The sequence below is a fragment of the Peromyscus maniculatus genome, chromosome 7, assembly GCF_049852395.1.
Source record: "Peromyscus maniculatus bairdii isolate BWxNUB_F1_BW_parent chromosome 7, HU_Pman_BW_mat_3.1, whole genome shotgun sequence".
NCBI classification, from domain to species: domain Eukaryota; kingdom Metazoa; phylum Chordata; class Mammalia; order Rodentia; family Cricetidae; genus Peromyscus; species Peromyscus maniculatus.
The window spans coordinates 24,758,952-24,777,910 of record NC_134858.1 but is presented as its reverse complement, the minus strand read 5'-3'; the positions used below and the strand labels follow the sequence as shown (position 1 = coordinate 24,777,910).

Here is an 18,959-nt window from a genome sequence, read left to right as displayed (position 1 = left end):
AAGTGTGTGGGTGAGACTCACAGCAGTTCACACTTCAGCACCTCCTTGGCTTAAGTCTTTTTCTCGTGTTTTACGTCATTGGTTGGTTTTGCTTGAGGCTCTAGAAGCATTATAGCCAATAACTCTCTGGGATAGTAAAAGGCGGCATGGGCATCGCCATGCTGGGCAGCAGGCTGTTGCTGAGTGTAACTGAGTGACTGCTCAAGGCTTCCTAGGTAGCACTTTGTGTGGGGTTGTCCAGACATGCTTGGTGAGACCAAAAGCTGCGAGCATTCCAAGGAACGAGGAGGAGTTGGGCAGGGTACTTAAAAACACCTTTTAAAATGAACTAGTCTAGTTAGCAGAGCGGAGTTCACTGTGGCGTTTTCATATGTGCATGTCATCGTACCCTGCTTATATTTGCCCCTCCTTCTGCCTTCCCACCCCCTTCCACCCCAATAGTCCTCCTCCTCCTGACATTCCCCCCCTCGTATATATGAGGAATAAACACTATTTTCTTTCTCCTTTCACCCTGTTCCCTCTTCTCCTCCCTTTAGACTTCCAATGTCGTGTGTGTGTGTGTGTGTGTGTGTGTGTGTGTGTGTGTGTGAGAGAGAGAGAGAGAGAGAGAGAGAGAGCGAGAGAGAGCGAGAGAGCGAGAGCGAGAGAGAGAGAGAGAGAGAGAGAGAGAGAGAGAGAGAGAGAGAGAGCGCCTGCACGAGTTTGTGTAGCTGCATAAGAGAGAAAACATGATCTATGTCTTTCTGAGTCTTGCTTAGGGAACTGGAACTGTAGACGGGAAGGATCAGCGTGTGACTTGTCCCCCATCCTGCCCCAGAGCCTGGCAGAATCTCTGGGTCTCTGAGCACTGAAGGAGGAAACGGCAGTTGTTGTCCACAGCTGCTACAATTGTTCCAGATAAGGAAAGGGAAGGGAAGGGAAGGGAAGCGAGGAGCACGGTAGCTCTGAGGTGCTCTGGCAATGAGGAAGGGCATTGTGAATGTCAGAGCACCCGTATTTCCTCCCTTCCCTTATCATCGGCATCTCGCCGTCTCCCAGCACCCCCTTAGCTTAGTTCCATGTCTTCAGTGGGAAGAAGTGTTGGGTCGAAGATGACAGTGCCAACTGCACATTACACCAAGGCCTTTTTTAGCCACTTCCCTGGCAAACTCATCTAAAAAGGGCTTCAGTAAAACAATGGGCTATCAATTTAGACTTCAAGGTCTGATTCATGTTTTCCTTTTAGTATAAAATCTCTGTTACACGTATCTGTTGCTGTCTATTTCTGAGTAGATTTTAGCATTATGTTTCCTATAAGAAAATTTATGAAATAAATCAGGAAGTAAGAATGACAAGTCCAAATTCCCAGCCTGTAGTCTTATTGTCCTTTCTGTCCTTATTGTCACTAACCTCTCTAGGCTTTGTTCCCCTGCCTGGGAAGTACATGCAGTACTCTTTAAACTCAAGGGATACCAGGAGGCGGAGTCAGGAGTATGTTGTAGAATATTATTTTAAGGTGTGTTACTTTTGTTTATGTTGCATTAGTTTAACTCTGTGAAGCTGTGTTGCTTTGCCTGTCTAAAATACCTGATGGTCTAATGAAGAGCTGAACAGCCAATAGTGAGGCAGGAGAGAGAGACATGGATGGCTCTGGCAGACAGAGAGAATAAATAGAATGAGAAATCTGGGAGGAGATGAGGAAGTAGCCAGAGGAGGAGGAGAACTCCAGGGGCCAGCCACCCAGCTACACAGCCAGCCATGGAGGAAGAGTGAAAGTAAGGTTACAGAAGAAAGAAAAGGTAAAAGCCCAGAGGCAAAAGATAGATGGGATAAATTTTAAGTTAAGTAAAGCTGGCTAGCAACAAGCCAAGCTAAGGCCAGGCATTTATAAGTAATAATAAGCCTCTGTGGGTGATTTATTTGGGAGCTAGGTGGCAGGCTCCCCAAAAGAGTAAAACACAACTAACAGCGGTATTGAGAACGTTGTTAGCCCCAGTGATGCTCAGCTGGACTGCTCATTAGACTCCCAGCAGCACAGTGTGCATCTTTCCTCTGCTCTATCACCTGTCAAAGTCCTGGGGGAGGGAGGGGAGTTACAGTGTCTGCTCGTTCTTTTCTTTCCAATAAGCTCCAGTCTGCAGGCAGGATAGTAATTTCCTTTAGCAGAATAGTCAGCTGACCTACAAGAAGCGAACCATCCTAGTTGGTGCCTGAGAAAATCATGCTGTCTACAAGTTTAGGTCTTATTTCTGGTCTGTCTTCTCTGCACCCTACTGACTGGCTCCTCATATGTGAATTTTTACACTCCGTTGCTGGTGGATTTTTATGACATACCTTCCCCTGACTTGTTTTGTTTTTCCAGGGAAAGCATAAATTCTCGTTATGGGTATAATGTCCAGAAGGGTGGGATGCTGGTAATTCTTGGAGCTAGCTTCTAAACCAGAGGCTATGAACACTAGGAGATGACCTCAGGTCCTCTGACCCTCGCAGCCGCATTTGCTCTGCCCGGACTTAAGGATGTCAACTCGTCTCCAGCTTGCTTTCATTGTGTCTCCAATTACCTGTGTCTGCTGCATCCTGGGATATCCTTGCCACTGGACCACTTCAGCTTTTGGGAAATAAGTAGATAGACCAGAGAGAGGGGATTTCTAGGTGTTTATCATCCCTCCTCTTTTGAGACAAGGTTTCACTCTGTAGCCCTAATTGGCCCTGAATTTATATGTATCATAGTCTGGCCTCAAATTGCTTGCACTCCCCTCCTGGTGCTTCATTTCTTTCTGTTTATTTTATTATTTTTAAATCATTTTTTATTGTTTGAAAATGTCACACATTTATACAATGTATTTTGATTATATCCATACGTCACGACCTCTTCCAACATCACCCCGTTACCTCCTACACTGTTCCTCTTCCAGCTTCATGTTCTCTTGTTGTTGTTAATAACCCTGAGTTGTATTAGTGCTATCCATATGCACATGAGTGTGTAGCCATCCCTTAGGACATGAGCCACCTATCAGCAGCTGCATCCCCAGAGAAAGTTTGACTCTTTTTCTCTAAGAAGCCATCAGCTGCGAGTACTTCCTTGAATAGGAATGGGGCCTGGGGCCCTCTCTAATTCGCACTGGAATTTTGACTGGCTTGGTCTTGTACTGCTCTTGTGCCACAGTAACCACAGTTGCTGTGAGTCTGTGGATGCAAAGCTGTGTCATATCCAAAAGTGAGTGTTTCACATCTCTCTTCTCTGTCCGCTCTTTTTTACGTTCTTCCCACCCCATTTTGTGAAGTTCCCTGAGCTTTGGATGGTGTGAAGTTGATACAGATGATGCATGCATAGCTGAGCTCTCATAATTATTTATACTTGGCACTTGGACCAATTTTGAACCTATGCATTAACAACTATCCACTGCAAAAAAGAAGCTTCTCTACCCAAGATTGAGAGCAGCAGAAATCTGTGGGCATAAATGTAAGTCTGTAGAAAGTCATTTGACAATATAGGCATTTAGCAAAACATTAGCTGTAGCATTCCCAAGCCAAGCCTTTGACTAGGTTTATAGTACTAGGCACAAAACCCCTCCTGTGGAGTAGGGCTACCCCCATAACCATTATCCATTATCATACCAGTCTCCATATCTTGCCAGGAGGTCAGTATTGCAGCATGCAGTGTCTAGCACTTAGTAAAACAACTGCTGTCTTTTTTCCTTTGGCAACCTGCATAGCATCTTCTGGCCCAGTGTAATCTAGTTTCCTGGTGAATTTGAGTTGATTTCTCTATTTCTTGCATCCAGAGCCTTGTTTCCAAAGTCTCTTAAGCAAGAGGGTCTTACATCTAGTTGGTGGACAGCTAAGAGCAAAGGCATGGCCTGTGTTGATTGGAGTGCCTCTGAGGCCTCTATGACCATTAACTCATAGGGAGGCCTCCAACAGATCATAGCAGCAAGTCTGTGGGGGCCTTTTCTTGATCAATGATTGACGTGGGAGGGCCCAGCCCTTTGGGGGTGGTGCTACCCCCATACAGGTGGTCCTGAGGCATGTAAGAAAAGCAGGCTGAACAAGCCATGAGGAACAAGCCAGTGAGCAGCATTCCTCCATGGCTTCTGCTTCAGTTCCTGCCTTGACTTCCCTCAGTGATGGAATGTGAAATGAGTTGTAAGATGAAATAAACCCTTTCCTCCCCAAGTTGCTTTGGTCATAGGGTTTTATTACAGAAATGGAAACCCAACCTAAGACACTAAGTGCCATTTAAAAATAAAATATAAGCTAGAGAGATAATTGGGTCAATAAAGTGCTTGCCTTGAAAGCATTGAGGAGCTGAGTTAGGTCTCCAGAGTCATATAAAGCTGTATTTCCACTTTCAAAGCTCTTTCTTTATGTTCTTTTAGATCATGGGACACAAAGGTTTGCTGTAGGCACACACATCTGTTGGCCTTTGTGGAAATTAACTGTCAGCACTGTAGCTGCCCCAGTGCCCAGACAGCAGTTCTGGAGTTCTGCGGCTGGCCAGTGTTTTCTGCTGGCCCTCAGAAAGAGTAGCTCATGGGTATCCCAAACCAGGTTATCTTCAGGTGTCTTGGTTCTACAGCTTTCCATAGCAGTAACAGCAGCCTGGGTATATTACGCTTCTGCTTTCCATCACCTTTTATTCAACTCTTGTAGACTCTTGCCAAAATGTGGGTGAATTCTCTAAACTCTTACCAGCTCACAGCACTGTCTCTAGCCACATAGTAAGCCAATATCTTGAGCCATCAGTAAACGTTTCTGTGGCAAAGCCCTCTTTGGGGGATGGCAACTTTTCTTAGAGGCTAGAAGCTGAAGGACAGCTTATTATAGGTGTTTTATCATCTCTGTGAGATTGGTTGGAAAATGTTGAGACCATGCAGGCAGCATATCTTGATTGATTCCATCAAGTCTACAAACTTAGCTGCATGGAAACCACTATACTGATATCTTTCTCACTTCACTTAAGTCTGATGTGAACTTCTCCATGTACTAGACACACTAAGCTAGATGAAAATCCAGTAAGGTAGACTCTTAGTTGGCTAATCACCGTGCCAGAGAGAGTTGCAGCCATCCTGAAGGGGAGGCTTCAGGTCATGGGTTTTAACTGTGCTGTGACGTCAAGATTGCCTTTACAGAACTTGATGCCTAAAGAGAAAGGAAAGGCAGGATGGGAATGGTAGAGGCCTACCGTCTGTCTGAGAGATGGCAAAGCATCAATAAAGACGTGCTTGGAAAGGCTTTAGCTCTCCAAGGGCTGTCTCTGGGACTGGGAAGGAATGTGGGTTTAAAGATTCTTCTCTTTCTCTTGGTTCCTTCCAGAGGCCACACTGAAAGGGAAGCATCACCCACTGTTTATCTCTAAGAGACTGTTTAGGATGTCTTTTCCCAGGCCTGGTTCCTTGTGACAGACATCCACATCTGCATGGAAGGAAAAGCTGTGGCCCCCACCCAGTGTTTCTTGCTGTTATGGGGCTGCAGAGTATCTGATTTTACTTTTGTTTTTCCCTTCAGGCTGCTTGATAGAGGCGGTGAATCTCAAATCCAGCAACCGAAACCCAGTGGTACATGAATTTGAAAGTAAGTACAAGGAAACATGGAGAGGGATGGGCCCCCTAGTGGACATTGGGTAGCTCTGCAGCCAACCCAACACCTGTTCCCCTATTGTGATTATTTAATTTAATTAATTCATTTATTTATACATTTGTTTGTTTGAGATAGGATCTCACTGTGTAGCCCTGGCTAATCTGGAATTAACTACAGAGACCAGGCTAGCCTGGACCTCACAGAGAACTGCCTGCTTCTGCCTTCCAAGTGCTAGGATTAAAAGTGTCCGCTACCATACCCAATCTATTATCATTTTAAAAAATATTCATTTTATTTGTGACTGTGTGTCTGTGCCCATGTTGGGGGCGGGATGCTGCCGAGGCCAGAAGGGGGCCTTACTGCTAGGAGCTAGAGTTACAGGTAGTTAGTTGTGTGCTGGAAATTGAACTGCTCTCTGCAAGAGCAGTAAGTACTTCTCAGCACTGAGCTACCCCTCCAGCCCTGCTCCCCTGGATGTAATGTCAGGACTGTTGAGGGTGGCTACTGTGTATGGGTCGACTAGCAGTGCACATTGGCTGCCATCTGTTTCCTGCCCATCACTGTACCTACACAACAAAGAAATCTCATATAATAGACTCGGTGTCTTTAAAGGAAGGTGTGAAAATTCCCTATAGTGAAATCCTCACTAATGCCTTCACTGTTTTTCTGGCAAAAAAAAAAAAAAAAAAATCACCTTGAGACCTTGGAAAGATTAATCTTATTTTTTTTTTTCTCCCTTTGCTCATTAGGTGTGGAACTGTCATGTATCATTACGGACTCACAGACAAATGAGCCTAGAATTGAATGGAAGAAAATCCAAGATGGCCAAACCACATATGTGTATTTTGACAACAAGATTCAAGGTATGATCCTATCATCCTTTGTGTTACTTAACTTCTCTTTTGTCCACAGGTCTTGGAATTTATCTATAGCAGAGATTTACCCCAGACTAACATGCACCTGTAGTTAGGACTGTTCTGATTTTCTGAGTTTATTCTTGTAGAAAATTTCAATTTTAGCATTGACATTTTGAGCCTCCCTGTACCTGTAAATGCCGCTTCAACAATATCAGCTCATTGGCAAGGACTTGGATCTCTGCACAATCTGCCTGTCTGAGAAATCCCAGCAGACAGTCTCCTTAGCCTTGTTGTTGTGGCCCATGACAGACAAAGTGTGAGCAAGTAACAGAGGGATCATCACAGCAGCATGGGGCCACAGGTACTCCCTGAGCTGCCACTGTCCAGGGCAAAGTGCTGGGTCTCCCTACATGGGCTGGCGGGACATTATCTGGGGGTGGGACTAATGTAAGCTGCCATGGGATGGCAAGGAGGAGGAGAACGAGGACCAGGCATCTGGGCAGTGGGCTGCAGAGTACAAGATAGCAAGTGTGGCCTGGTGAGAGATGAGGTGGCAGGGAAGAATGCTACATGCGGACACCCTGTAGAGCTGCAGCCAGAGAGGGAGATGAGGAAGACATGAAGTGTACCAGCTTCATGTCATGACAACCTGGCTTGTCAGACAAGCCAGGGCAGTAGAGAATACCCATCAAAGGTGCTAGGAGAAGCGACATGCTCATACCCTTTGAAGATTCAAGTAAAAAGAGACTGGAGATGAGCACAACTCAGAGCAGGACCATATATATCATCAGATTCCCTTTGCAGCCTGGTGGATGGGGTTGCTCACAGTGGCTGAGCCGAGGCACGGACGTTGGAAGTGCAAGGGTAGAACTGCTCAGACTTGGCAGTGCTGAAGGGGGCAGTGGTGGAGCGATGAGAAGTTTAGGTGTTACAGCTCTGAGGGGAAAGGGGTCCTGGCAGTTGGGAGCCAAGGGGATACCACAAAGTCACACAGCACAGCAAACTTCACACAAGAGATTGATTGGCAAAGACACTGTGGGGAGGGCAGCTGTCTCTGCTCGGGAGAGAAGTAGCAGAGAACTGGGCAGGAGGCAGGCTTTATATAGGGTTCCTTGGTGGGTGGAGCTTTCCAGGGTGGCCTGGGATTGGAGGGATTTTGTGGCTTGCCTTATCTTGGGGCAAACTGGGATTGGTGGGATTCTGTGGCCTCATCTTGGGCTTTTTTTCTGTAGGGTGGGGCCTGGACACTCTGCTGCCTGGAGAGGCTGGAAATGGCCTGTTTAGGGCAGTTAGAGAAGTCTGGGGAGCAGCTGTTTGCACGTCTGAGGAGCTTTACAGAGGTCACACAGAGTAGATGTTATTTTCCTTCTCACACTGAGGAAAGAAATGAATACGAGGTCCAGTTGGGCATGTTCCATTCTAGGGAAGTTGTAGTCTTTGTGATTTGAGCTCTGCATGTTGTCAGGAGTTGTTTGCTCTTAAGAATAGTTTGTTGGTTACAGCTGTAGCTCGGTGGTATAGTGCCTGCCTCACATTCGCAAACCATGAATTCAGTCTCTAGACTTGGGGCGGGGGAGGCCAAAATGCAACAACATCCGAGGACTGTATGTGTAGCTCAGTAATTAGCACCCTTTAGAGGTTCACAACTCTTCTTCTAGCCTCCACAGACAAAACACCCATACATAAAATATAAATAAGTAAATCTAAAAAAAGCCATACTTATTAAAAACATAAAAACCCAATGTTTTTTTGGGGTCCTAGAGAGATGAATAAGAGTGTCCTCTTGCAGAGGGGCTGAGCTCAGTTCCTAGCACCCACTGAAGGCAGCCTGTAGCTCCCGCTCTGAGGTATTTGATATCCTCTTCTATACTCTGCAGACCCTGAACTCATACCTGCAATGCCCACACACACATATATGTAATAAAAGAATAAATCTTTAAAACTCTTATTTCCCTAGAGCAGAGTTAGGGGTGGGCAGAGTGATGGACCACTGATCTAGTTCACACAAGGCCCTAAGTTATCACTTGCATCACAAACAATAACAACTTTCTTTTTATGGACCCTTAGCCATAGGAATGGCTACCATAAAGAGCATCTACCACAAAGAACCTGGTTGGAGGCAGGTCTCTCCTTATGCCGTGGTGCAGGACTGTGTCCAAGCACCTATTAGATCTGTCCCCCTTGAAGTTGTTATGATCACAAAGGTCTGGAACCACCACCCTGTCCAATCCCAGAACCTTTCCATAGCCAAGAAAGAAAATGGTGCCGTGAACAGTCAGGACCCTTCCCTCACCTCTCAGCAGCCCTCTCTACTCTGTCTCTCTGGATCTTTTGTGGAGACTTCCTATAAAGGGAACATCAGTCTCTTGTTCTTGGCTTCTTTCACTTAGCACAGTACGGTTGGGACTCATCCACATATAACATGGGTCAGAACTTTGTTCCCTTTTGCGGCTGAATCAGTGTTCACCGTGTAGTTACTACATTGTTTTACCCATTCATCAGCTGATGTGTGTAGTTGGGCTGCTTTCACACGTTGGCTATCAGTGTTCCACAGTCATGTCTGTGTGAAGAACAAGTACACAGCCACTGGATCGATCATGCGGTGCTGCATGGTGAGCCTTTGAAGACACTGTCAGGCTGCTTTCCAAAGTGGTGTCATGGTTTTGTTTTTTTTGTTTTTTTTTTTAGATTTTATTTTATGTGTGTGAGTATTTTGTCTGCATGCATGTCTGTGCACTAGATCTGTGTGTTGAGTGCACAGAGGTCAGAAGAGGGCATTGGATCCCCTGGAACTGGAGATGTGGATGGTTGTGAGCCACCATGTGGTTGCTGGGAACCAAACCTGGATCCTCTTCAAAAGTAATATAAATGTTCTTAACCACCGAGCCATCTACCCAACCCTGGCTTCATCAGTTTACATCCTCACAAGCAATGTTGACCCCCATCCCACCCCTGTTGTCTTACCAACATTTGTGATCATCTGACCTTTGACCTTAGTAGTCTTTTTTTTTAAATTTTTTTTTAAGATTTATTTATTATGCATACAGAAAAGGTGCCAGATCTCATTACAGATGGTTGTGAGCCACCATGTAGGTGCTGGGAATTGAACTCAGGACCTATGGAAGAGCAGTCGGTGTTCTTAACCTCTGAACCATCTCTCCAGCCCGACCTTAGTAGTCTTAATAGAGGATATGTAAAGGTATCTCAGTGAAGTTTCATCTTCATGTGCATATTGGGCAGCTGTAGATTTTCTAGGGAGAAATATCTAATCAACCATTATGTTCACTTAAAAAACTTGTATATTTGTTATTGCAATATAAATTTATGTAAACCAGAGACTAGTCTGGTATGACATGGAGTTTCTACCATTCTGTAGATTGTCTGTTCACCTGCTTATGTCCTTTAAAGCACAAATGTTTTTCACTTGATGAAATCTAATATGACCCCAATTTTTTGTGCTTATGTCTTTGTTCTCATATCAAAGCTATTACCTAACTCAAGGTCATGAAGATGATGCCTTCTGGAGAAATGGCTCAGTGGCTGGGAGTTCTGGCTGCTTTCGCAGAGGCCCTAGGTTTGATTCCCAGCACCCACATAGTGGCTTGCAGCCATTTGTAACTCAGGGGATTTGATGTCCTCCCCCTGATTTCTGTGAACCCCAGGCACACACCTGCTGTACAAACATACATGCAGGCAAAACACTCATACACATGAATTAAATAAATCTAAAAAAATTATGCTTTTTTTCCCCTTAAGACTTTTATAGTTTTTACTTTTTGGGACAGCACTTTGCTGATGTTGCCCAGGCTGGCCTGGAGCTTACTGTGTTGCCCAGGCTAACCTCAAACTCAAGTTCCTATAAGTTTATAGAGTTACAAATAAATGTTCCACTAAGCCTAACTCTCATACAACATTTTTTTTTTTTTTTTTTTTTCCAAGACAGGGTTTCGTTTTTGTAGCCCTGGCTGTCCTGGATCTCACTCTGTAGATCAGGCCGGCCTCGAACGCACAGAGATCCACTTGCCTCTGCCTGCCAAGTGCCTCACCTGGCATCTCATTCAGCTCTTATTTAGGTGTTTGTTGAATAGGGAGGGCAGCTAGTATTCAGCTTTCCACAGCTTTTGTATGTGGTTAGCCACACATCCGTTGTGGGTTTTGTTTTTTAATGTTTATTTGGTTTTCCTGTTGGTGGGGATTCTCTCGTGGAGATGATAAAGAGAAATAAGGTTACTGGACTCACCTTAAACAGCAGTTACTGTTTTTGATGCTCAGATTGCGTATGGGAAGAAGTCAGTGGCCAGCCCTCAGGGAAATCACTTCTTTCAGCTGGGGACAGAGCAGAAAGCAGTCTGCAGCCTTCGTGCCCTTCCATCAAGTCCAGCCCCACACTGTCTTCCAGTGGCTGGTAACTTGTGTTTTCTCTTTTATAGGGGACCTGCTAGGTCGTTCAGATGTGTTTGGAAAAACTTCATTAAGGATCTGGAATGTGACACGGAAGGACTCAGCCATGTATCGCTGTGAGGTCGTTGCTCTAAATGACCGAAAAGAAATTGATGAGATTACCATTGAGTTAATTGTGCAAGGTGGGAACCCGTTAATGTGAAGCCCTTCCGCTGGCCAGGCCTTACGAGGCCTTCGCTCTAGATTAAGAGTGAAGCTCATGTTTTGATTTCATTCCTCCAGAGCTGTATTGCTGGGGCTTTCCGAAGTTTGGAGAGGGGGGCTAGTGAGGCTGTCAAGAGTTGGGGTGGGAAGCCCACAGGTAGAGCACCGGCTGTGTCCCTTACCAGCCTTTGCATAGTCTCCTTTTCGGTTTACTCCTGAAGGTGGGAGAACTGGAAACCAGGATTGGACACGCGGGGTGGAATGAGCTCCAATGGCGGGCAGGGCGCAGGCAGCAGGCAGCCGCAGATGGGCGTGGTCTTTGGAGCAGGTTTACTGCACTGGGCTTTTGTTGCGAGGGGCTTGCGCTGACATTTAAACGCCAACTCGTATTTTGCCCGCAGTGAAGCCAGTGACCCCTGTCTGCAGAGTCCCGAAGGCTGTGCCCGTAGGCAAGATGGCGACACTGCTGTGCCAGGAGAGCGAGGGCTATCCCCGGCCTCACTACAGCTGGTACCGCAACGACGTGCCACTGCCCACAGACTCCAGAGCCAACCCCAGATTCCACAATTCCTCCTTCCTTGTGAACTCAGAGACAGGCATGCTGGTAAGATCGCTTCTCAAGTGAGGACACAGACCTTTTGAGGAGGGCCAGTGAGGCTGCTTTTCAAGGCAGAGGCAAAAACCCAGAGCCCCAGGAACTCTACAGGAAAAGTGCTTGCTTTTCTATAAAGAAGCGCTAAGGGTAAACAAAAGGGCACTTGTCATCTAGAAGAGCCCAAGGGGCAAGTAAACAAGTGTCAGGCACTGTTGGAATCCTAGTTACCCAGCCCAACAGGTAAATTATCATGGGAGGGAAATGTGATTACTGGGCAGATGTCTGTTATTAAGCAGTTATCAACACAATTGTATTGTGACTATAGTTAACTCCTTATCAGATAGAGTAGTGGTTCTCAGCCTGGGGGTCAAAGGACCCTTTCACAGGGGTCACTGTCAGAAAACAGATGTTTACATTACGATTTACAGCTGTAGCAAAATTATAGTTATGAAGTAGCAGTGAAAATAACTTTATGGTTGGGGGTACCACAACATGAGTAATTGGATTAAAAGGGTCACAGCAATAGGAAGGTTGAGAACCACTAATATAGAGATACATACTTACTTATAAAACATATCGGGAAATTGCTTCAGAGTAACCTACTGGTAGTGGGAGGCCACATGGGATAAGAAAAAAAAAAGAGGCTTGGTCACTCACCAAAGGACATATGCTGGCTTTGAGGTACTTCTCAGCGGGAGTTGTCTTGGTTTGTGAAATTTCCAACTGCATGTAGTGATCAGGTGAATTGTAATAGGGTATTTGGTGTTGTCCAAGGAGCGTTATTAGGATCGCTTTGACTTCAGTGAAAGTGAAGCTGGGTTCTTCGAGCTATTACACAGCTTTGCTCTCTCCGTATCCTGGAGAGAATTCCTTGTTGCAAGCTCTGAGGTGAGAATCACGCCTCAGGCGTCAGCCTTGGTGTCTGTCTGTCTGTCCTGTTGAGTGAAATAATCCTTGTCATTTCTGAACCAGGTTTTCAATGCTGTCCACAAGGATGACTCTGGGCAGTACTACTGCATTGCTTCCAATGATGCAGGCGCATCCAGGTGTGAGGGGCAGGACATGGAAGTCTGTGAGTCACTTGAAAAGATTACACTGTGAAGTCTGGGGAATGAATAGAACATTTAAAGTTGAATGCTAGACATCAGTTTAGCTAGGCCCTTGCATGGGTCAGTTTTCCTCTGGAGCTGACAAGGGACCCCTCCAATCCAATGGAGCCTGAGGGGAGCATGAAAAAGCACATGATCCTCAAACCACCTTCCTGGGGGCCGTGGGGGTTGACAGCACAGCCGTGGGACTTTCACAGGGTATAAAAAACCCTTTGGTAAATTAGAAGTGTCAAAACTCAGCTGTATGGGGAGCCCCGATGGGCCTCTCAGGATCCAGTCAGTTCGAGTAGCTATTTCTGCAGGAAACCCAAAGCCCCGTGCTTTTCCCTCTTCTGTGATGCCATCTCCAGGGAGTGGGCTCACGGGTCAGAAGGAAGTGGACAGACAGGCTGAGTTGAGCCACGTGGGGAGCTTCTCAGATTCTCAGTTGTGGCCACCCCCAGAGCAGTGGCTTCCATAGCCTGTGGGAGGACATACAGGGTCCAGGGACCACCCGGAATTGTTGGAAGTGTCTGTGTACATGTAGCATTCTGGTGTGTCTCACCCGTCGTTTGGGGAGTTACTTTAGGTCATTTGCTGTTGTAGAAGGCTTCCTGCATTCCTCAGGCATCTTTATTTACATAAAGGAAAAACTACCAGAGCCTCCTCCTGATCTTGCAGGGACTCAGAGGGCCGAGGATAGGCAACCAGAGAAGTGAGAGGTCATTTGCCTTAACAGTGTTTATGTCTAAGATTTGAAGCTTTCTTCTCCCCAAGTAATCTACAGCAAAGGCAGGCTCTATAAATTAGGAAGGTGACCTTCCTTAGGGCTCCTGGTTCCTAATTCTACAGAAATATAGCCATTTCTCCATACTTACAAGATCTTAAAGTCTTTTCTACACTGGTAAACTCCTCAGTGGCTTTGAGTGTAACTGCATTTAAACCATCCATGTCCTCGTATGTTTTCTGATCAGGGGTTATCGTAGCCTGTATCTTCTAAGCCACAGAGATGCTAAGAGTCAGTTTTCTCTTCTGGATAGAGTAGGCATGAATGGACAGAGGGGTAAATGGTGTGGGGGTGGGGGCTAGGGGTTGGAAAGGTGACCTGACCTAACAAGATCAAGGTCTTTTAATGGATCATACCATCTCTGCCCACAAACTTTCTGTAGATGATCTGAACATTGCTGGGATTATTGGGGGCGTCCTGGTTGTCCTTATTGTTCTTGTTCTGATCACAATGGCCATCTGCTGTGCATACAGACGAGGCTGCTTCATCAACAATAAACAAGATGGAGAAAGGTATGCCTGCCTTGTCTGAAGGTGAAATTCAGGCTTCCATTAACATAGGCACACCACTGACCTGCCCTCTTCTGTTTACAGTTATAAGAGTCCAGGGAAGCATGAAGGAGTTAACTACATTCGGACAAATGAGGAGGTAAGAGAGCAGAAAACATAGTGGTCTGGGTGTGCCCTGCCAGGAAACCCAGTAGATCTCAAGGTACCCGGGAGTCACAGTGCACCCCTGAGCTCCTTGGCCTTCATGGTAACTCCTTCCTTGTGGGTTCATTTACTACTGAGTGAGGCTTTCCTCTGCTTAGTTGCCCCGGCTTCCTCTCTTGGGGACATGGTTTGACCAGTGTGTCTCTAACACCACCCAACAAAAGCCCCTGAATGGTTCTTTGTGCTGCCTTTGCAGGGTGACTTCAGACACAAATCGTCCTTTGTTATCTGAGACCTGACGGCTGGGAGAGCACTTGCAAATACCTCTATTGGAGACAGGCCAAGGGCTGCTGGGAGCTCAGGGCACCTGGACAGAGCTACCATGCAGAAGCCTTTTGTTTTGGCCAAAGTTGATTCCTTCCTTGCTCTTTAACAAGCCACACGAATAAAAGAAACCCTCCTGGAGATGGGCCTAGTAACCTAAACCTTTGCTAGCCGGACCCCCGAGGGGGTTAGGATGATCTTCAGGGCTTTTCTGTCATCAGTTCTCTTGTTCTGGACTGGTTTTGCCCCATGCTCTTTAGCAGCCACGACAGCACTGGCTGTGAGCAGCAGCTGGGTGAGCACCCTGTGACGTGCCCATGAAGGTTTTCAGGCAGTGCCTTGCTCCCTTGGACCCTGACCCACCGTGTTGCCTCTGTTGACGGGCCCGTAGTTTCACGTCCCTCCTGGAGAATCTGTCTGGATCAGCATTTTATAAAAACCCAAACCAGAAAGGTAAAATTGCTTGCTGAAGAGAGAGATCTTACCCAGAGAACTCTTGTTCCCAAGAGCTGCCAGGATTTAGAACCTGTCTTAAGCTAAGTCTGAAATGGTACTGAAGTCTGCTTTTCTATTGATTTTGCTTATTTTATAAAATTTTAACATTCTAAATTTTTGCTAAAGATGTATTTTGATTATTGAAGATTTCTATATAAACTGTAAATATATTGCCACACAGTGTTTCAAAACGTATTTTTTTAAGAGTTCAACTTACGGTTAGAAGGCTTGGGCTACTAGTGTTCAATACCAGTAATAAAGTCTTTTAAGGAATTCTCCTAAGGAGGCTGGCTGAACATTCCTTTGTTGACAAAAAGTTTTAGCATTTTTCATAAGAAAACTTACTGTCTGACCACTGTTGCTTAGGAAACCATTAAAAGATTCCAATCGAGTCATGTTTCTATCTTTTTGCATTAAGAAACCCTGGGGTCTCCTGGGTTAGTTTTGAATGGCCTCTTCCTTGAGATTCCTTCTCCCACAGAGGTACCGTATAGACCAAGTTGGATGGTTCCTGGGGTTAGTTAAGTCACTGCTCATGGTCACTGACTTGTGTGGGATGGAATCTCCCCTTACAGCCTGCCCAGCCCCCACCTCAGCTCTGCTCGGATTCAAATGCTCACTGATGGTATGTTGGGCCGGGCAGTGCTTGCTGGTCTTAGGTGGGAAGCTGAGGAAGGCTGTTGGTCAGTGGCATCCCAGTCTTGGGGTGCTGTGGCAGAACTCCAGTCTGTTTTGGAGAGGTCATAAGACAAAGCCAGTGTACTTGTTTTTTTTTTTTTTATCATTCTTTTTTTTTTTTTTTTTTTTGGTTTTTCGAGACAGGGTTTCTCTGCGTAGTTTTGCGCCTTTCCTGGAGCTCACTTGGTAGCCCAGGCTGGCCTCGAACTCACAGCGATCCGCCTGGCTCTGCCTCCCGAGTGCTGGGATTAAAGGCGTGCGCCACCACCGCCCGGCTCAGTGTACTTGTTTTTAAAATTCATTTTAATTGTTTGCTTAGTTGTTAAGTGCATCTAAGGCCAAAGGCAATTTGAAACTGAGCCTGGACTCCAGTAATATTTTAAAAAGATTCTATTGTAACTCTGTGTTGTGATAAAAGTGTCTCAGCACTGCAGGCTGTCTCCCCCATGACAAGCCGTTGTGTCCAGCTCTTTGAAGACTCAGAAAGCACAGCCAGGGTACAAAGCCTGTGGGCGAGCAAAGGAAAACGCCTGACCAAAAGCAGTTTTCTAATTTTTATTTTAAATCTTTTATCTACCTGAGACACTGCTCATTTTATGGGACACTAGAAACACCATCCAAAGCCTTTATTCTTTAGGAACAGACGTCCTTGGTCTCCAACACTTTACCACGCTAGACTCATGATGTAAAGTGGTTTGAAGCCAGGAGCGTCTAAAGGAGTTCCTAATCCTACCTTGCACCCAGAAAGGTTTTTATGGAGAAGCTAGCTACTTTGTGATCTTAATATTTTTTTATACATCTACTGCTTTTTTTCTCCCTTCTCTTCCTTTTTTACTGAATACTTGAAGCACACTGGTTTTTCTTATGTGGACGGCTGTATGCTAAGACACCAGTAAGAACAGCAGGGCAGTAATTCTGTGGCTGCCCAGTGGAGCCTGGTCTCTCTTACCTCTGCATGTTGGGTAGTTTCATCCCTCCTCTACCTCTGTCTTTCCCTTGATAGAGCAGGGGAGCTGCCACTCTAATGGGCTGGGAGAATACTACCCCGGCCTTCCAGTGGCTCTCACAGCAGTAGGGTGGTCATGTTGCTCCCTCTTTTACGCTTATGCCCTAAAGCCGTCTTTCACAGTGCCACGGGAACTACGTCTGACAGAGCAACACGTGAGCCTGGAGAGCAGACATGGCCCGAAGGAGCTCACTTACCAGTAGGATGTGAACGTGACTGAAGGAAGCCAAGAGGCTGCTTTCTGGCTGCTGATGCTGGAGCTATTCATACACGTTACACACTTCAACTAACACAACTGCAACTGGTTATTTGTTAGAACTCACTCACTTAAAAAAACTTTTAAAAAACCAAATGAAACCACTGCTTTCTTTGTATTAGTTGACCCTGTAGCCTTAGCATTTGGTTAGGCACATACTCCACAAAGGCCCCGTCACAATAAGGAAATCGGCGTCTGTACTCAGCCCGGTGTTCACTCAAGAGCAGCTGGGACACTTATCCACCCACTGTCAGAGCCTCTTGATGGCGGGGTATAGAGTTCTCCATCCCCGGATCTGGCTACCACACGCGCACTACACACAGTAATTCTGGTGCCAGAGGGCTTGCCTGGTCCTGGCTAGCATGGGGCGGGAGGAGGGGGGCACTAGCCAGGTATGGCAGAACATGCCTGTGGTCCTTGCCACTCAGGAGGCTGAAACAAGAAAAGGATGAGTCCAGTTCAACATGCTGAGCAATCAGTGAGACTCATGTCTCCGAAACAGTAGAACATTCATTTCCATCTCTCTGGATTCCTGAAACTGTACCAACACAGGACTCAAGTCATCCCAACTGTGGAGCAGTCCTTAGCAGCATCACCTATCAGTACCACCACCACTCCAAGGGTCAAGAGCCCTTTTATAATCCATAAGCAGGATTATAACGAATATACTACTGGGATGTCTATTGTTAGGGAGACAGAAAGTTTCTACATGGGAACAAAGGCAGGTGGGCAGATGAACCATAATGGGAAAGAGTTGATCTTATTTGTATTAAGTATTTGTAAATCCTTGATGCAATGTTAAGAAGACTACCAATAAAGCCCTGTCCCAAAAGCCAGAAAAATTATACTAAATGCTAAGAGGTTATATTTATCTTTGACCTTTATTACTTCATTTTAGAAAGACTGTACACCTCTTTTAATAAAATCTGCAATTATAAATAATAGAAAAATATTTCAGTCAAAATTTTGCCATTAGCCAAGGGGACATATCTTTCATAACGACTTCAGAGAAACTATAGACACTTCAGTCATATAGAAGAAAACTGGTTTCAAAATTGTGTTCCTTAAAGACCAGATTGTCACTTACCACAGAAGGTTTGACACTCAAAATACAACATCACAATATTAAATAGCTTAATGTTATTGTAAAAAAGTCTATGCCATCTTTATATATTTACAAATCTCAACTACAGTAACATAAAGACATATGGAAGGTTGGTTAGGCACACACAAGTTGAACAAAGCCATGTTGGTATCCTATGAAAGGACTTGGCACTGTACAGGCAAGTCTCTCCACATGCAGACCATGCCACGCCATCCTTTCCCCTTCCACGCGGGAATGGCAAATGCCCCTGCAGGGCTCTGCCTTCAGTTATTGCTGACGCACACTGTTTCAGTTGGCTGTCTTCAGGGGGGCCTTGCGGAGGGACCTCCTGCTAGATCTTGGGCTGCCCTTGTTTCTGGCTAGAGACTTGACATTCCACTGTGGTGACTGTGGAGGCCTGGAGAAGAAAATGTACAATCAATGAAAAGAAAAAGCTCTGGAAAAATGCCCCCCCAAGAACACTTACGATTTATCAGGCAGCGATAAACATAAAATGTCATTTCCTTGATCCTGAGCTTCGACTGTCTCTGAAAAGGAGTCAAACACAAAGAAATTTAGTTTTTTCCAGAACGTCAGAGGCAGTGGATGACCTGAGAGAGGAACACCCAGAACTTACCTTTGGTAAAATGCAGCGTTGCTGGTGTCCCTATGTAACTGACCCCTGCTCCAAATGTGACTTCATTGATGGACTCTGGGCAAAGGGAAACAGTGTTTATAAGAATTCAGTAATACACAGATATCAAATGGACGGAGCTCAGTGACTTAGCCATCGAGTTCCCTCTACTCAGGTTTTCATTCCTAGCCTCTACCTCACACACAAGTGACAGCCACTCACCAAAAGCTTCCGTTTGCTTCAGGACTGTACCCAGACTGAGACACCCTCGGTCCCTCCTGACTTCCTCTTTCCCCCAGGGCCTTCCCAAGGTTGCACTGCAGCACAGGTCTTCATTC

General features: G+C 45.7%; 2 protein-coding genes across 3 annotated transcripts in view; one reads left to right on the top strand and one right to left on the bottom strand.

The window, feature by feature from the left end:
* Positions 1-15,354, top strand: part of Jam3 (junctional adhesion molecule 3) — a 57,728-nt gene extending 42,374 nt beyond the window's left edge. The window contains exons 2-9 of the mRNA XM_006976572.4: positions 5,488-5,553; positions 6,309-6,422; positions 10,847-10,999; positions 11,423-11,625; positions 12,589-12,688; positions 13,874-14,003; positions 14,085-14,139; positions 14,401-15,354. Of these exons, the coding sequence (XP_006976634.2) occupies positions 5,488-5,553; positions 6,309-6,422; positions 10,847-10,999; positions 11,423-11,625; positions 12,589-12,688; positions 13,874-14,003; positions 14,085-14,139; positions 14,401-14,436 (857 nt within the window). The 3' untranslated portion in view covers positions 14,437-15,354. The remainder of the gene's footprint in view (positions 1-5,487; positions 5,554-6,308; positions 6,423-10,846; positions 11,000-11,422; positions 11,626-12,588; positions 12,689-13,873; positions 14,004-14,084; positions 14,140-14,400) is intronic.
* A 2,411-nt stretch (positions 15,355-17,765) lies between these two features.
* Positions 17,766-18,959, bottom strand: part of Ncapd3 (non-SMC condensin II complex subunit D3) — a 78,180-nt gene continuing 76,986 nt past the window's right edge. For both annotated transcript variants that reach the window (XM_076575908.1, XM_076575907.1), the window contains exons 33-35: positions 18,625-18,699; positions 18,475-18,535; positions 17,766-18,405 (exon numbers count right to left, since the gene is read on the bottom strand). In XM_076575908.1, the coding sequence (XP_076432023.1) occupies positions 18,297-18,405; positions 18,475-18,535; positions 18,625-18,699 (245 nt within the window). In that variant the 3' untranslated portion in view covers positions 17,766-18,296. The remainder of the gene's footprint in view (positions 18,406-18,474; positions 18,536-18,624; positions 18,700-18,959) is intronic.